This window comes from Salpingoeca rosetta (assembly GCF_000188695.1).
Source record: "Salpingoeca rosetta unplaced genomic scaffold supercont1.13, whole genome shotgun sequence".
NCBI lineage: Eukaryota > Choanoflagellata > Craspedida > Salpingoecidae > Salpingoeca > Salpingoeca rosetta.
Genome location: NW_004754921.1, coordinates 1400251 through 1415207, shown reverse-complemented (window position 1 = coordinate 1415207; position 14957 = coordinate 1400251). Strand labels below are relative to the sequence as shown.

Genomic DNA, 14957 nt, shown 5'->3' with positions numbered 1-14957 from the left:
GAAGATAGGAAAAAGTGCCAATCATGGAAACTAAATGTGAATCCAAGGCACAAAGAATGGTAAATCATAGGGGAGAAGATACTAGGAAAAAGCGCCCCCAGCCAAACCAGAGTAATCCAAATGTCCGTAATATCCCAAACACGCCACACCCAAACACACACAGGAACATGAGCGCACCGCGTCGATGTTCTCTGTTCGGAATGCGCGGAACGTGTTCCAGTCGCTCCCAGACGTGTACGAGTGGGCGGGACTGAACAGCAGAGCCGAATAATACATCCACCCCACACGTGAGCAAAGCAAGACGACTGTCAGCGAGCGTTCTCTGAGGGACAGGCTTTGAATAAACACACACACACACACACACACACACTGATAGTTGTCGGTAACGTACGCATAGCGTTGAGTGCCAATATCGGGGCCGCGTGGCGTGTTATCAACCTGGTGGCACGACGATGCAAGGTCAGCTTTGGCGAACACGCAACATATGCCAGCGCACAGACACAGACACACACATATATATACCTACACACACACCTACACACACACATACACACACTATACACATACACACACACACTATACGCACCTCTACTGCACCATAAACGGCGCCGCTGGTAACGACGTGGCCCGTGAAGAAGGAGAAGAGGGAGCTGGAGAAAGGCGCGTGGATGGCGGTTGTACACGGCTTGAAATCATACTGCTGCGTGCCTGTGCTGGTGCCCCAAACACTGTAGGCGGCAGCACGAAGAGTGGAGAAGGGGGTGTGGCCATGAACACAGAAGAGGAGCAAACGAATTGCCGCTGTAAGTACACGCGCGCAGACACGCATGTGTTTGGCAGTGTTGTAAACGGGGTGGCGTGACACAAGCAACAGCATTAAGCGGCAGCAACTACAGGGCATGCAGCCGCCATTTATGTGTGTGTGTGTGTGTGTGCGCGTGCGTGTGTGTCATACCTGGGTGCGCAGGCGAATGCTTCATCTTCACCGGCCTGCCGCCCAGTGATGGCTACCACGTGCTGCAAGCGCGCGCGTGCGTGCGTGTGTGTGCGTACGCGAATGTGCGAACGTGCGAATGTGCATGCAATGTACGCGACCGTGTATGAGGTTGCGAATGACCGCAAGGCAAAGGCATGCACACGTGCATGTGTTCATCGAAATGGGCGTTCCTCACCATTGAGCCGCCGTTAAACTGGCAGGAGGAGCTGCCGAAGCGAAGCCGCAGCTCCACCGTTGCCGTGCCTGTTGTAATGGAGGGCGGTTAGAATGATGAGAAGGAGGAGGGTGCGAACGGAGATGGGTGTAAGTGAAAAACAGTCGAAAGGCGCGAGCGAGCGAGGGAGCGCGTGTACACACACACACACACACACACACACACACACACACACACACACACACACACACACACACACACACACACACACACACACACACACGCATGAAGCGCACCCGAGTCGACGGCGACAACGCGATCTGTGCCAAACGTTTCCCACGTGCGCGTGTACGTGTGTGCGGGCGCCTCTGACTGGTGCGAGCCGGGCGTTGGAATGTCGCCGTTGACGGAGATGGCACCGTATATCCACGCGCTCCCGCAGATGGCATGGCCTGATGATGATGATGATGATGATGATGATGATGATGATGATGATGATGATGATGATGATGATGATGATGATGATGAGTGAATGAGTGAATGAGTGAGTGAGTGAGTGAGTGAGTGAGTGAGTGAGTGAGTGAGTGAGTGAGTGAGTGAGTGAGGGGAACTGCAGCGGGTGAGCGTGTGCCGTCGCAGGGGATCAGGCAATGATGTAAAACTGTGTGCATGGCAGCAGCAAATGGCCAGCTGAACCACAGGCCCGATTCGCGTGAGCCACTTGCACAACAAACCTGTGAATGTGGCGTGGATGATGGTTGGCTCGGAGATTGGAATCTGCACGCTGCACGCTGTCTTGATGGAGGGGCTTGATGTCACCTCCCACGCCCCTGGCTGGCAGTGGTAGCGACGAGCCGCCACCAGCCCGCTCGTCGCCACAGTCACAGCAGTGCTGCGCTGAGGTGCTGTTGCACGTACACACGGGAAGTGTAGTTGGTAACCGAGAGACGCAAGGTGGTGGTGAGGGGAGGTTTTGGGGTACGGTAAGAGGAGACGAGACAAAAGAGGAGACTCACCGCTCAGACCACATGCTGTCATGTCACTTCAACCACGTCACAGTCGACCCACTCTACACAACTATGCACATGTCACATCAATCGCAGCCACCACATCACCACCACTGCTGGCTCCCACCTGCACCGAGGCCGTTTGTGGCGGCGACGGCGAGTGTACACGACTGCCCCGATTCGAGGTTGGTCAGCTCAAAGGTGGTCGTGTCACCTGGCACCTCCGCCTCCTGCACACGCAAACACATGCGGGGTGAGCATGACGGCAGAGGTGCCTTGGAGGTGTGGGGCACAACGAGCCGCAGCAGGCAAGGTCAAGCAAGCCGGCACTGTCAATGACAAGCAAACGCGGAAAACACAACGCTCAAAGCAAATCAAAGCAGGACCGCAACACCACTGCTCCAACGACATCACGTACCTGTTCATCGCCATCAGCTACGGTGTAGAAGATGGTGTAGCCGATAATGGGCAGCGCAGATGGCGGCGCCTGCCACGTGATGGTCACGGCGGAGCGCGTGGCCTGGTGTTGGTGATGCGTGGTGTTGGTGGTGGTGTGAGTGAGTGGTGTTGGTGTCGATGCGCAGTGGTGTTGGTGGTGGTGGTGTTGGGTGAGTTGTGCGTAATGCATCACGCGTAGGATGCATGTGGTGCGTGGTATGTGTGTGTGTGTGTGTGTGTGTGTGTGTGTGTGTGTGTGTGTGTGTGTGTGTGTGTGTTGAAGATGATACTACATGCGACATGCGTGGAGGTCATGGTTTCGACAGTGGAGTGTGGCATGCGCGAGCCAATGTGTGAACCCTTGAAAAGCATGCCACAGCACAGGACGTGTGAGCAAGAGGAGAAAGCGACTGCGCACCGCTGCTGTCGGCTTCGCGATGGTGGATGGGAGGAGACCAGTCATGATGGCGTCAATCTGTAACAGTGTCAACAGAATCATTGATGGGCACACGACCAAGGAAGCGGCGTGAATCAACACAAGTCGGTTGGCTGGTTAACTCGGATGCTTTCATCCACCCAACCATCCACACACACACACACACACACACACACACACACACACACACACACACACACACACACACACACACACCCTGTTGTTGAGGGTGCCGACGGCGGCATTGAGTTCTTGGCGAATGCTTGCGTGCTCGGATTGCACATCGGCAGCGTCAGCCTTTGACATCACGAGCGACGCCACGTCCTCCTGTACATCTGCCAGATCAGCAAGCAGGTCCGTGATGAGGGCGGCCTGGCTCTCGTGGCCGTCGCCGTGCTTGTCGTCAATCACAGTCAGATTGTGTGCAACAAGGTCTTCCAGCAGCGCCAGCTCCCCTACAACCGTGCAGTTGTGTGTTTACATCGTGTGCGATTGTGTATGTGTGTGTGTGCGAGTGTGCGAGTGTGATTGCATTGAACGTGTTAGTGGTGATGTGGATGAGCAGCAAAGAATACGTGGCAGCAAGCAAGCTGAATGGCAAAGCACACCTGCATCACATGCACACGCACGCATAACAAAGACACAGACACAGACAACAGACACACACACACACAGAGAGACACACACACACACACAGACACACACACACACTCTCTCTCTCAACGTACGCAGGAAGCGGCCCTGAACAGTGTCAATGCGTCCATCCAGTCGCTCGGCTGCAGCGGTGATGTTGAACTCCAAATCAGCAGCAGCCACGTCAGTGTACGCCTGCATCCACATGCAAAGCAGAGACATGGTGAAAGACGATGTGACTTTGGAAGGAAAAGGGTTAAGGGCAGGTGACCACGTCACAGATGGTACAGGCGACACACACGACACACACGCGCGCAGACACATATGCACACAAAACACACAGACACGACACACATATGCACACAGACACGACACAAACACACAGACACATACACACACCACACACCATACACCACGCACAGATCGGTACCTTTGCAGTACGGAGTGTCTGAGCTGCTTTGTCGTTGATTGCTGTGCGAAGGAGTCCAATTTCGTCTGCAGCAAACTGTCGAACCAGATCAAGCTGCCCAGACTGGTGATCCCCAAGCTCATCCACTGCCATCGCTGGGGTAGGAAGGGGGGATGAAGAGGTTAAAGGCCGAGGGAAAGAGGTGCAGAAGAAGGAGGATGAGTGGGTTGTGAGTGCCAGTGCTTTCGGATTGTGACGGCACGGCTGTCAGGCAGGCACTCATTGCACACACACACACACACAGACACAATACACGCACACACACATGCAGGCACAATACACGCACACACACACATGCAGGCACACAGACACAGACACACCACACGCACACAGACACAGACACACCACACGCACACACAGAGAGGCACACACAATACACACAATACACGCATACACACACACACCGATTTCATCACGAAGGGTGTCGAGGGAGGTGACGATATCGCCCTCTTTGAAGTAGACTGCGTTTCCGTCGGGCACCGTCAGGTACAGGTCGCCGTTCTCGGCAACCACCTCCGGCGTGGCTGATGGCGAACAGGAACACAGACGTGTGAGGCCATTGGGCAAGGACACGCGCGTTCACGGTTACACACATGAAGAGAAGAGCTTTTCGCAGGTACACACACAGAGGGAGAGACACAGATGCACACACACGCATGCAGACACACACAGACGCACACACACAGATGCACACACACAGATGCACACACACAGATGCACACACACAGATGCACAGATGCACACACACAGAGACGCAGACATACAGAGACACACAAACAGCAACACGGACGCATGCAGAAACAAGGACGCAAGGTCGTACAACTTACGGCACTCGATCACAGGGCATGGCTGGGTCTGCTGCAGCTCTTCTCCTTGGAGGTGAGGGCATGTAACGTTTGGGATGGTGTTGATGCGGCGGGACCGGAATTGCATGCCGCCGTCGCCGCAAGACACGCTGCACGGGGACCATTCCGACCACTCGCCAAGGCTGCACCACTCCTCTGTTGGTGTTGCAGGGTGGAGGAGAGGTGAGCCAGACAGCATCAAGCAACATGAAGCATCAGCAGCAAGTCAAAACAAGGACAATTGACAGGGCGTCTGCTTCGTGGTACCGCAAGCACACACACACACACGCGCGCGCATGAATGTCAACAAGTACTCGAGCACAAGGATGCGCCAAAGCAGTGGGCTGGCAGCGCACAAGGCCGCAAACCCCCAACACACGCACACGCACACGCACACACACACACACACACACACACACACACACACACACGCACACGCACACGCACACACACACACACACACACACACTCACACACATACACACACACACACACACACACCATGATCCCTGCCCCCCTCCAACAAACACGGTCAGCCGTCACGATCTTGTACGCACCTGCACAGCTCTGTGGGTCGCAGGACTCCACGTGGTTGGTGTTCGTGCATGGGGCAGCGGTGCTTGTTGCGTTTGTTGTGGTGGCGGGCGTGTTTGTCGCGGCCAAAACGGATCGAACGCGGACACGGACACACTCATCGCTTTGCACAGCGCATGCGCCAAAAGGGGACCACTCCGTGTATGCGCAGCCTGGTGCTGCTGGCGAACCCGTTGTGGTTGTTGTGCTTGTGCTTTGGGCGACAACAAGGGTGCCCAGGGTGCTCACCAGCACCACCATCAGCACTGCCGCAGCAGCAGCTGCGGCGCTTGGAGCTGCAAGCATGACTTGCTCCTGTGCTTGCTCCTTGCTGCTTGTTGTGCCTTTTCCTTCTTTGTTCGTTTGTGGTGTTTTGGTTTTGGAAAATGAATTGAAGACATAAACAAAAGGCGTGGACGCAAGGACAGCAAGCAAAGTGCGCTGCCTTGAAAGAAGAACACGCTAACAGAACGCCCACTGAAAGCCCACTGTCGCGTTGTCATCATCGTCATCATCATCATCATGTCTCACCCACACATTGCTTTCAGCAGCCCATCCATGGATCAATCCATTTCCATTGCTACGGTGTGCGAAGCGCACACACCCACACATACATTTACACGACATTGAAAAGAACCGAAACAAAGCCAAAAACAACACGAAACAGCAAGGTGATAAAAGAAAAAGGGAAAGACTAAAAAAGAGCTGTTGTGTCAGACATGGGTTCATTAGGAGCGGGGTTGCGGTCGATGTAATTGCAGTTGCAGCACAGTTATCAACTTTCTCACAAAACATGAATGATAGACGTGCCATTGAAGCACACTGTTGACACACACACACACACACACACACACACACACACACACACACACACACACACACACACAAACTTGGTGATGAGGTGAATGCGGGCGCCGTTGGTGGCTCATGCCATGCCTCGCTGCTCATGCAGCTCACTTGGCATTGCCATCCTTGTCGTCGCCCTTGTAGCGGCCGGCAACAAGGCGCTGCTGGAAATGCTCGCCGGCGTTGACGGGCTTGTAGCGGGCGCCTTCGCCAACACACGTGGGCACGCACTCAATCTGGGAGGCGTAGTTTGGCCCCGTGAAGGAGACGAGGGAGAGGCGGTCCTTGCAGCGGCCATCGGGGAGGGGCCCGCAAGGGAGCACGCGGTGGACGACCGAGGGCCAGCGGTCGTTGGTCCAGATGCCAATGAGGTCGCCCGAGTTGATGATGAACGTGCCCTCTGGTGGGATCACCGTCTTCCATGTCGTCTCGCCAGGCAGCAGCACTTGCAGGCCCTGTGTTGGTGGGTGGGTTGAAAGCAAAGGGGGATGGGGGGATGGGGGATGGGGTGCAGGGGAGAAGGTAAGTTAGGTGTTTTTTGTTTTGTTTGTTTTTGTTTTTTGGGAGGGTACTGTGCCGCGTAGTGCGTGTGCAAACGCACGTACATTTGACGCACGAACGTACGCACCTTTAGCACGTAAACACAGACACATGCAAACGCGTACACACGTACACACACAAACACACACACACAAACACACACACACACAAACACACGCACTACACACGTACACACGCACAAACACACGCACTACACACGTAAACACGTACACACACACACACACACAGACACACACCTGGACTTCGTAGTCTGCCTTGAGGACGGTGAAGCCCGTGTAGTCTGTGTGCGCGCCGTAGCCCATGGTGGCATCCGGAATCTCAACCCGGTCCTTGACGCAGGGGTAGTTGGCCAGGCGCAGGTCCATCTGGATCGGGTTGTAGAACTCGTCAAAGAAGTTCTCGGGAACCTCCAGCGCGGCGGCAGCCACCTTGAGGATGCGCATGCTCAGGCCCTCCACCTGGCCCCAGTAGGCCTTGACGGCGTCCATAAAGTCCTGGTTCCAGCCCTCGCAGGGCACAACCATCTCGTTGCCGTTGCCGCGGAACTCGACGCTCTCCACGTGGTCAGACACGCCGTTGACGCTCACCGTCTCGGACTTGAGCCCAGTGTACCCGCCATTGCCGTAGCTGTCAAAGGAAGCAAAGGGGGGGGGGTGGGAGGTAGAGAGAACGGAGGTGGGACGATAAGTGTGTGTCGGGAGTGAGTGAGTGAGTGAGTGAGTGTGAGTGAGTGCGCGTACGTGTATGCACGTCGTGCGGTGCAGGCATTGGTGAGAGGAGGAGAAGGAGCACAAGCGCGAAACCGAGCGTGGAGAACGGAAAGCAGAGCCAAGCCATGATTGCCACATGGGCGAGAGAAGAGCGTGTTTTGGCACAGGACGCAACGCAGGCCAAAATGAAAAACCAGCAAGAGGATGATGCGGGTGTGCGTACTTCTTTGAGCAGTTGAACTTGGTCTTCTCCTGTGCTGGCTGGGAGAAGAAGTTGCGGGCCTCCTGCTCCACGCGGTTGACAATGTCCATGTCGACGCCGTGGCCGCTGATGCAGGCGAAGCCGTACTTGCGGAAGGCCTGGTCAAAGTCGTGGGCAACCTTCTGCTTCTCCTCCGCGCTTGCCGACTCGGAGAAGAACGGGCTGATGTCCAGCACGGGGATGGGCACCTCTGGGAAGTCCACGGACGCCATGCTTGCCTTTGCGTGTATGGGTGGAAAAAAGAAAGAGAGAAGCGGACCGGGGGGGGGAGGTGTTGATTTGGTTTGGTTTGGTGGAGGGCGCGAAGGAGAGGAGAGAAAAGGACAGCTTGAAGGATCTGAGGCACGTCGTCGTCGCAGGTGTGGTGGTGGTGGAAACAGGAAAAGTGAGCACGCGGGGTTTTGTCAAGGCAAACAAGCAAGATGAAGCGGGAAAGCAAGAAGCGCATGGCTTGGGAAACAAAACCGAGCGAACTCGCCCACAGAAGAAGAACAAAGAACACACCCACGACCACCACCAACACAGAACAAGGGGGGGGGGGTAGCGAAGTCACAATCAACAACCCAATGCTGTGCGCAAGTCTGCTTTGCGTTTGCATCAACCGATCGCAGGTTGTGCCAAATTCGCCTTCGAGAAGCAGCATGGCCACAACGCCACAACAACGCAGTGTGTGGCGCGTGGTCAGTGCTCCAACGAGGCCGCGATATGGGGTACTTCGAGCAACACATGACATGTTCGCACACACACAGACATACGCACCCAGGAGATCGCGAAGAAGACAACAGGCCAGAACGTCACCGTGTCACACCTGTGCGGTGTTTATTCGCAACCTTCTTCAAACGAGCAGGTCCGTGAGCGGCAGACCGGGACAAGCGAGGGTGTCGAGTGTCCAGTTTCTGGTCGTTGTCGTGTTGCGTTGCGTACTTGCCGGGACACTAAAATTTGCTGACATGGCACCAGAATTAAAATATTTGCATAAATTAGTTAGGGTGTGTTCGAGGCAGGTTGCGTTGTTGCGTTCGGTCCGTTGCGTTCTGCGCCGTAGCAGCAAGAAAGTAAGACAGCGCGGTGGCTGGGATGGTGGAGACACACACACGAACGAAGCAAGCAACCATTCATCCACAGCACCCATCCACAGCACCCATCCACAGCATTCATCCACAGCACCCATCCACAGCACCCATCCACAGCAGCCATCCACTAGTCTCAACCACCAAAAGTCTCTCAAGCCCTCTTCCCCCCTTCTCTCTCTCTCTCGCACACAAAGCACGCCATGCCGCTGTCCCTCACGTACGAGTCGTTCCACTCGTTGATCTCCAACGATCCCGTGCCACACGTCGTCGTGGACTTCCGCGCGTCGCAGGAGAAGGCCATCCCCGCCGTCGAAGAATACAACACAAAGGTGCGCTGCGTTGGTGTGTGAGTGAGTGTGTGTGTGTGTGTGAGTGAGTGAGTGAGTTTGTGAGTGAGTGAGTTTGTGTGTGAGTGAGTTTGTGTGTGAGTTTGTGTGTGGGCTGGGGAAGAGCGACACGATCACACAGCTGCACGATCACACAGCTGCACGACAGCGTACCTTTCATGCCTTAATACCAAGTCTTTCACCCACACGTTCATTCACTCACTCACCCACGATCTCACGCTGTGACGCATGCGTTCTGGACATACAGGTGGTCAAGCCCGACGAGTACTTGGACGACCTCGTTGCGGAAGATGGCTGCGCCGTCGTTGTGTATGATAGCAGCGACGCGCCAGAGTTCAAGTCCGATCGCGCCGTCGTCTTCTTCAACGTCAACACAGAACCTGCAGCCAGCGACTCCTTCCAGCTCAAGTCAAAGGACTGCCAAACCGTCATGACCGAACGTACGCACATTTGTGCCTGTGTGCATGTGTGTGTTTGGGTGTGCATGTGAGCGATGCCTGTGCTCAGCTTTGTTCGATTTCAACTTTCAAGTCCTTGCATGCGTCTGCGACCCCCCCCCCACGCTAACCCCAACGCTCAAACACCACCCTCCCCAACGCTCCATCCACATCCAACCATCGCACAGGGGACAACCTTGTGTTCCTGGACGTTCGCCGGCAAGATGAAGTCGACAACTTTGGCATGCTCAGCTATGCCGTGCACATCCCCTTGCACGAGCTCCTCCGACAGCTCAACCAAGGTGTGTGTTTGTGTGTGTATGTTTGTGTGTGTGTGTGTGTGTGTTTGTGTGTGTGTGTGTATGTTTGTGTGTGTGTGTGTGTGTGTGTGAGTGTGTGTGAGTCGTGTTCTTGTGTATGCGTGTGTATATGTGCGGTGTGTGTATGTTTGTGTGTGTGTGTATGTGTGTCATGTGTCTGTGTGTATGTGTATGCTTGTGTGTTTGTGTGTCTGTGTGTTCGCATGTGCTTGAAGATGAGGATGATGGTCAGGTCCTCACACGCCTCATCTCCCTCATCTCCCTCCATCGCTACAACTACCTCAACCACCACCATCATCACGACATCACCTTCAGGTGCGCACTCGGAAGGGCTGGAGAAGCTTCTGTCTGCAACAAAACCGGTGGTGACCGGGTGCCGCACATCTCGCCGCGCCAAGTTCTGCACACAGCTGCTGCACGACGTCGGCGTACGCGATGCACAGTACCTCGATAAGGGCGCGTGCGGCATGTCCAAGTTTCCCGAGAACAACATGAAGTGCTACAAGTCTTATGAGCTCACCGACCCCGTTCCTGAGCCAAGCGATGAGCCCTGAACAATGTGTGTGTGTGTGTGTGTGTGTGTGTGTGTGTGTGTGTGTGTGTGTGTGTGTGTGTGTGTGTGTGTGTGTGCACGACTTGATTTCAATCCCTCCTTTCATCAGTTATCGCCTCCTGTTATTACCGGCACCCTGTTGCATGAGTTCACGTTGCTTTTCATGCCCCGCACTCGAGGGTCTCGCATGTGAGCGTGTGTGTGTGTGTGTGTGTGAATGTGTGTTCATGCGTGTGCATTCTCCGATACGCGCGTGTGTGTCCACGTTCAGTGCACGTGTGAGCATATCGCATGTCAACCAGGTCGTGTATTGTTTGTTTTGGTTTTGGTGAATAGACCGATCGCCAGGCACCACAACACGTCGAGAAATGAAGAGGGAATAAGGAGACACGTGACAGCTACAGCACATGAATCAAGACAGGGGGAGGGACCACGCACTGAGGAACAATTCACAAGGATAAGCATGCACATTGACACACACACGCACATGCACATGCACAACAACATGACAAACACACAGCACACCAAGTCAACGCATCATCACTTGATGTACCGCTCCATAAACTTCATGTGCGACTCGGAGCGAAGAGTGTCGTTGATGTAGCGCGGCTTCTGCACGTCGCCAGCGGTGGTGGTGATGATGATGATGGTGGTGGTGGTGGTGGTGGTGGTGGTGGCATGTGAGCGATACAATCGTGCAAACGGGGCGATACATGTACACATGTTCAGGAGGCACACAGTTGCAGCACAAGAAGAAGAGCAGGGGCGGGCGTGAGGCAGAGAGGAACACACACGCAAGCACACACATACACACGAGAGAGAGAGAGAGAGAGAGAGAGAGAGAGAGAGAGAGAGAGAAGTCATTCTCTCACCTACGTACTCACACACACACACACACACACACCTTGCTTTGCTTCTCGCCTCGTGCGCAGTTCTTGAAGACGGTGTCCTCATCCCACCTGCCGCGCACACGTGCACAGATGAACAGAGGAAACGGTGGTGGTAGAATGAGCACGTGAGCGAAAAGGAAAATGGGCGAGGAGTTGGGAGCACACACACACACGCACACACACACACACATACACACATACACCGACACACACACACACACATACACCGACACACACACACACACACACACACACACACACACACACACACACACACACACACACACACACACCGACACACACACCACCACACAACACAACGCGGCACCTGCGCTTGACGGTGAAGTCGCCGGACTGCCCGTCGTTGAGGAGGGGGTTGCCTTTGACGATGCTCGCAAGCCGCACCCGAGACTCCTCCTCAGCCTTCAGCTCCTCCTGACAACAGGTGGAAGGAGGAGGGGTTGATTGTGTGTGTGTGTGTGTGTGTGTGTGTGTGTGCGTGTGTACGTGCGGATGTGTGTGTGTGTGTATCTATGGGTGAGCAGGAGACAGCAAGATGCGTAGTGCAAGAACAACCCGCTCAAGAAAGCACTCCAGAGCACACACACACACACACACACACACACACACACACACACACACACACACACACACACACACACACACACACACACACACCTTGCGTGCTTGCTCCGCTGCGCGCTCCTTCTTGATCTTCTCCAGCTCAGCAAGAAGCTGCGCCGTGTCATCGTCATCATCGTCGCTATCACTGTCGCTGTCGCTCTCGTCCGCACTCTCGTCATCCTCGGGCAGGTCTTCGTCTGCCTCGTCCGTGGTGATGGCCAGCAGCTTTGACGGCCTCGATGTCTTTGCCTCGTCCGCCGCGCCCGTGATGGCGGTGATGCCCGCTGCACGGCCCAACGCGTACACGCACGGTGAGATGAAAGACAGGCAAGGGAGGAGCGTGGTAGCTAGGCAAGCCGGCAAGGCGAGCCAGAGGCGTCAGACAGCACGCAAGCCGGCGCGCTCACAAACACAAGCGTACACACGCCAAGCGCACACAAACAAGTGCACACAAGGGCGCACGCACACACAAGACACACACATACACACACAAGACACACACACACACACACAACACACAACACACACAACACACATACACACGCACACACCATCGACACGTACCCCGCTTCTCCTCTTCCTTGCGAATGTCGTCAAAGTGCTTGGCCTCGCGCTGCTCAAGCTCGCGCTTCATCTCCTCCTCGTCCTTGGTCTCAACATCGTGCCTGCGACAGAGCACGAATGAAAGAGGAATGTACTTGTTTGTCGTGCGCAGCATCAAGCAATGCGCCTGTGACCGCATACACACACGCGCACACACCCACACACGCACGCACACACGCACACACGCACACGCACGCACGCACACACCTGAATTTGAGCTTGGTGTGTGCCGGTGCATCGCGAACAGATGTCTGCTGGGAGATTAGGCCGAGGCTGGAGTCGTACTTGCCCTTGCCACCCTGGGCGGGTGTCCATGTGGGGCGGTGCGCTGAGGGATTGACAAACAACCCACAAACAGCAAAAGAAGTCACACACACACACACACACAGGTGAGCGACATAGATCAAAGACAAGAAAGAGAACCACACAAGCAAGCTAGCAAGCAAGCAAGCATGCATGCATGCATGCCACCCGCAGACGCGTGAGAACGCGAGCCCTGCAGTCGAGATCAAGCCTCATTCAGGCCCGTCAACACGGCTAGCTACCAAAGACAAGCGCAAGCTCTCTCGCACATCTCTTGCTTGCCTGTTGTCATCTTGTGTTGGCGTGGTCGTGGTGGTTGTCGTTCGCCTCAGTCTCACGTCGCAAATGCAGCAACCACTGTCCTATTTTTAGGCCGTTGTCTCACCTCCACATACACAGCAGAAGCCGGCACAACCAACACAGCACAACACAGCACACCAACACCAACACCAACAACACAAACACAACAGCCAGCACCAGCGACGACGATGTTTGCTGGGCTGAAGAAGAAGGTGATTGAACGCACGGCTGCGGAGGAGGAGGAAAAGACAGAGTCCTCCGCGAGCACAGGTGCCACTGACACGAAGCAGAAGGAAGCGCAACCGGCCGGAAACGGAAAGCAACCGCAAACCACCACCGATCCCGCAACCGCTGACACTGAACCCGCATCTTCATCCTCAGCCAACAAGGCAAGCGTGACAGCACATGCATGTGGGGTGTGTGCAAACACGTTTGCCAGCGTGTGGGTTGTGTGTGTGTGTGCGTGCGTCCCTGTGCGTGTGTGCGTGTGTGCGTGCATGTGTGTGTGCGTGTGTGCGTGCATGTGTGCGTGCGTTTTGTGGCTGGAATGCATGGGAGTGATACTTCAACAAGAACACCCAAATGCCCGGCTTTTGTCGCTCACCCTGAGCCCTGCTCGTGCTCGTGTGACGATAGGCCGATACCAGCGATGCCAGTGCCACTGACAAGACGCCCAAGCCAAAGAAGGCCGGCGGCATGTTCTCCTCCTTGAAGAAGCGCATGGAGGGCGCCGTGAAGGTACACACAACCATCGTCGTGCAGTGCGTATCTATGACTGACTACCGTCTCGTGTGTGTGTGTGTGTGTGTGTGTACGTGAAAGCAAAATATCTGGATGCGACTCTCACCACATTTGCTTGATTGCCTGCAGGATGCGACCAAGCCAAAGGACCTCCCGAAGCAGGTACATGTGGTGTTGAATCAACCACTCACACGACAAGCACAAGCACTTATCCTTGCTTCAACATTCACATTTCCGTCCTTTCACGCACTCACCCCCACGTCGTACGTATCAGGGCTCTGACACGAGCCTGCCGGGTTCCAACAAGGCCGCTGCACCGGGAGCCATCACCGCAGAGGCGTACCAGAAGCAGGTGTGTGTGTGCGTTGCGTGCGATGGCCATGTGCACGTGTACTTGTGTTTGCACGCACATGTGTGTGTGTGTGTGTGCGTTTGCGCATTACACATTACATTGCAGAGCTGCGTGTCGTTGTTGTGTGATGTCAGTATCGGTGCTTCTTGCCCAAATTGGTTCATCACCGCCTTCACGGGGCCATGGATGGGGCGATGCGTGCTGCTGTTGTGGTGGTGGCGACAGGTGAAACGGGTTGAGAAGTACAAGCAGCGATTGGCTGAGGCGCAGGCAGAGAGACAGGCGCTCGCCAACCAGCTGGAGGAGCAGCAGGAGCAGGTCCGCGTCTTCCAGACACAGGTGATGATGATGATGATGATGATGATGATGATGATGATGATGATGATGATGATGATGATGATGATGATGATGATGATGATGATGAGGGTGAGGGTAATGATGATGATGATGATGATGATGATGATGATGATGATGATGATGATG

General features: G+C 55.1%; 5 protein-coding genes across 5 annotated transcripts in view; 2 read left to right on the top strand and 3 right to left on the bottom strand.

The window, feature by feature from the left end:
- PTSG_05734 (uncharacterized protein) overlaps window positions 1-5924 on the bottom strand; it is a 7042-nt gene extending 1118 nt beyond the window's left edge. The window contains exons 1-16 of the mRNA XM_004993545.1: window positions 5537-5924; window positions 4962-5135; window positions 4539-4658; window positions 4096-4229; window positions 3761-3860; window positions 3249-3487; window positions 3015-3071; window positions 2577-2678; window positions 2286-2388; window positions 1886-2056; window positions 1448-1603; window positions 1173-1240; window positions 956-1017; window positions 587-728; window positions 392-438; window positions 178-250 (exon numbers count right to left, since the gene is read on the bottom strand). Coding sequence (XP_004993602.1) covers window positions 178-250; window positions 392-438; window positions 587-728; window positions 956-1017; window positions 1173-1240; window positions 1448-1603; window positions 1886-2056; window positions 2286-2388; window positions 2577-2678; window positions 3015-3071; window positions 3249-3487; window positions 3761-3860; window positions 4096-4229; window positions 4539-4658; window positions 4962-5135; window positions 5537-5858 — 2070 coding nt within the window. The 5' untranslated portion in view covers window positions 5859-5924. The remainder of the gene's footprint in view (window positions 1-177; window positions 251-391; window positions 439-586; window positions 729-955; window positions 1018-1172; window positions 1241-1447; window positions 1604-1885; window positions 2057-2285; window positions 2389-2576; window positions 2679-3014; window positions 3072-3248; window positions 3488-3760; window positions 3861-4095; window positions 4230-4538; window positions 4659-4961; window positions 5136-5536) is intronic.
- A 489-nt stretch (window positions 5925-6413) lies between these two features.
- On the bottom strand, window positions 6414-8853 carry PTSG_05733 (uncharacterized protein). Its single transcript, XM_004993544.1, has 4 exons — window positions 8691-8853; window positions 7893-8268; window positions 7196-7586; window positions 6414-6853 (listed from the first exon to the last, which is right to left on the bottom strand). The coding sequence occupies exons 2-4, from the start codon at window positions 8141-8143 to the stop codon at window positions 6506-6508; spliced, it is 990 nt and encodes a 329-aa protein (XP_004993601.1). The 5' UTR covers window positions 8144-8268; window positions 8691-8853; the 3' UTR covers window positions 6414-6505.
- Window positions 8854-9099: 246 nt separating this feature from the next.
- PTSG_05732 (uncharacterized protein) lies at window positions 9100-11047 on the top strand. The gene is made up of 4 exons (XM_004993543.1): window positions 9100-9333; window positions 9599-9791; window positions 9977-10090; window positions 10424-11047. Exons 1-4 carry the CDS (start codon window positions 9205-9207, stop codon window positions 10660-10662), a joined length of 675 nt encoding a protein of 224 aa, XP_004993600.1. The 5' UTR covers window positions 9100-9204; the 3' UTR covers window positions 10663-11047.
- PTSG_05731 (uncharacterized protein) lies at window positions 10954-13420 on the bottom strand. The gene is made up of 7 exons (XM_004993542.1): window positions 13364-13420; window positions 12986-13106; window positions 12740-12840; window positions 12230-12459; window positions 11880-11986; window positions 11566-11620; window positions 10954-11273 (listed from the first exon to the last, which is right to left on the bottom strand). Exons 1-7 carry the CDS (start codon window positions 13371-13373, stop codon window positions 11202-11204), a joined length of 696 nt encoding a protein of 231 aa, XP_004993599.1. The 5' UTR covers window positions 13374-13420; the 3' UTR covers window positions 10954-11201.
- Window positions 13421-13427: 7 nt separating this feature from the next.
- PTSG_05730 (uncharacterized protein) overlaps window positions 13428-14957 on the top strand; it is a gene marked incomplete at its 3' end in the record, with an annotated part of 12362 nt that continues 10832 nt past the window's right edge. Inside the window, exons 1-5 of the mRNA XM_004993541.1 lie at window positions 13428-13770; window positions 14018-14119; window positions 14252-14284; window positions 14397-14474; window positions 14700-14813. Of these exons, the coding sequence (XP_004993598.1) occupies window positions 13570-13770; window positions 14018-14119; window positions 14252-14284; window positions 14397-14474; window positions 14700-14813 (528 nt within the window). The 5' untranslated portion in view covers window positions 13428-13569. The remainder of the gene's footprint in view (window positions 13771-14017; window positions 14120-14251; window positions 14285-14396; window positions 14475-14699; window positions 14814-14957) is intronic.

Bases quoted from the DNA above. Each gene is read 5' to 3' on its own strand.
- PTSG_05733 (XM_004993544.1), bottom strand. From the start codon at position 8,143: ATGGCGTCCGTGGACTTCCCAGAGGTGCCCATCCCCGTGCTGGACATC. The intron at 7,587-7,892 runs GTACGCACACCC...TTCCTTTGACAG, and splicing joins AAGTTCAACTGCTCAAAGAA to CTACGGCAATGGCGGGTACA. The intron at 6,854-7,195 runs GTGTGTGTCTGT...CCACCAACACAG, and splicing joins AGGCAGACTACGAAGTCCAG to GGCCTGCAAGTGCTGCTGCC.
- PTSG_05732 (XM_004993543.1), top strand. From the start codon at position 9,205: ATGCCGCTGTCCCTCACGTACGAGTCGTTCCACTCGTTGATCTCCAAC. The intron at 9,334-9,598 runs GTGCGCTGCGTT...CTGGACATACAG, and splicing joins TCGAAGAATACAACACAAAG to GTGGTCAAGCCCGACGAGTA. The intron at 10,091-10,423 runs GTGTGTGTTTGT...CATCACCTTCAG, and splicing joins CCTCCGACAGCTCAACCAAG to GTGCGCACTCGGAAGGGCTG.
- PTSG_05731 (XM_004993542.1), bottom strand. The intron at 12,841-12,985 runs GTGTGTGCGTGC...GCTCTGTCGCAG, and splicing joins CACACCAAGCTCAAATTCAG to GCACGATGTTGAGACCAAGG. The intron at 11,987-12,229 runs GTGTGTGTGTGT...ACCTGTTGTCAG, and splicing joins CAGCGGAGCAAGCACGCAAG to GAGGAGCTGAAGGCTGAGGA.